The 1360-nt window shown below is 56.0% G+C and overlaps 1 protein-coding gene across 1 annotated transcript in view; it reads right to left on the bottom strand.

The window, feature by feature from the left end:
* Positions 1 to 1360, bottom strand: part of LOC104131086 (vasoactive intestinal polypeptide receptor 1-like) — a 12698-nt gene that overhangs the window by 9674 nt on the left and 1664 nt on the right. Inside the window, exon 2 of the mRNA XM_009644210.1 lies at positions 214 to 337. Coding sequence (XP_009642505.1) covers positions 214 to 337 — 124 coding nt within the window. The remainder of the gene's footprint in view (positions 1 to 213; positions 338 to 1360) is intronic.

Raw genomic sequence — 1360 nt, forward strand, 5'->3', positions numbered from 1 at the left:
CCCCCCCGCACATTTTTGGGGGCTCTCCAGGGATGCTCCTTAGCCTTTGCCTCGCTGCTGCTCCCTGTTTTCCTGAAAATACCCGCATTTCTGCATCCACGTGCGCTCTGCAACCCCCCTCCCATAAATCATCCTCCAAAGACCCCCTGAGCAAATCCTCCTCCTCTTTCCTGGAGAGATGAGCCCCGTGCACGGTGGGCGGCTGGCACTCACCTTGCTGCTGAGGGGGCCGGGGGGGGGTTGGCGTTTGGCTTTCCCTCCGGATAATTTCCAGACATTCTGCTTCTTGCTCTTGGAAATAGAGGACAACGGAGCAGTCGGGATGTGTTGCTCGCACCTTGGGAGGGGGGAGAGGACAGACAGTAGGGTGCCGGGCATTAAAAGACCTGAGCAGGCAGGGTACCGGCCAATATTCACCATTTCTGCTGCAGCCAGCAGATTGCCTATCTACGTAACCGTGCTTTTGGACCCTGACATTTCCTTAGCTTTCTACTTGCCTTGTAAACACAATAAAGAATCCCCGCAATTATTTCTAATTCCCTCCGAAAGCGTGCGATGCTTAAGGGCACCGCTCCGCCAGGACGCACGTGCCATGCAGAGGAGCTGAGCTTAAACACGGAGAGGCCGACCCCATCAGCGGGGCAGGGGCGAGCACGTTCAAAGCCTGAGCAAGGAAACCATGTAATTAGAGATTAAAAAACCCCACTTATTCAGGCATGTCTAATCCTTCCTTTGCCGGCTGGGTTTTGCTCACGTGGGTTTTGCTCACGTCCAGGCTTGTGTGTTTTAGTTGGAGGCATCGGCAACGACTGTTGCAGTTCACCCTTCTGTTCCCTGTCTGTCTGGGCAGATGCTGGAAAATGGCCATACCGACCTCCTGAGAGTTTTGGGGTTTGCTGGCAGAAAGTGCTGAGACACCAAGGAGCATGCCCCAGCCCCAGAGCTCCCAAAAATGCAGTGGCTCAGCACCCTGGGAGACCCCACTTTTGGGGTTTGCCCCCCTTGGCTTTCAGCTGGAGAGCTGGGAGATGGAGGCTGAGCTGAGATCAGCCCATGAATTTTTCATGCCCGTTCCCCGAGCATCCAGGCCCATGGGGGGATGCGGCGGGAGCTGCAGCATCCAGATACAGGACTTGTCTGGGGCAGGGGTTTTGGGCCAAGATATGGGATTGGGTTGCTGATAGTTGTAGGTGTGTGGACAGAGATATAAAAGCTGGAGAAGTAGAGGGGTAAGGGTGGGCAAGTGGACCCAAGGACTGGAGGGTTAAAGCATCGCTTGGCTGAGCCCTGTCCTTCCCTGCCCCGTTGTGGTTGTGGCCACCGTGCAGCCACTCCTCTAGAGTCCCTTCACCTCCCCCAG

This window comes from Egretta garzetta, unplaced genomic scaffold, assembly GCF_000687185.1.
Source record: "Egretta garzetta isolate BGI_Z169 unplaced genomic scaffold, ASM68718v1 scaffold488, whole genome shotgun sequence".
Classification (NCBI taxonomy): domain Eukaryota; kingdom Metazoa; phylum Chordata; class Aves; order Pelecaniformes; family Ardeidae; genus Egretta; species Egretta garzetta.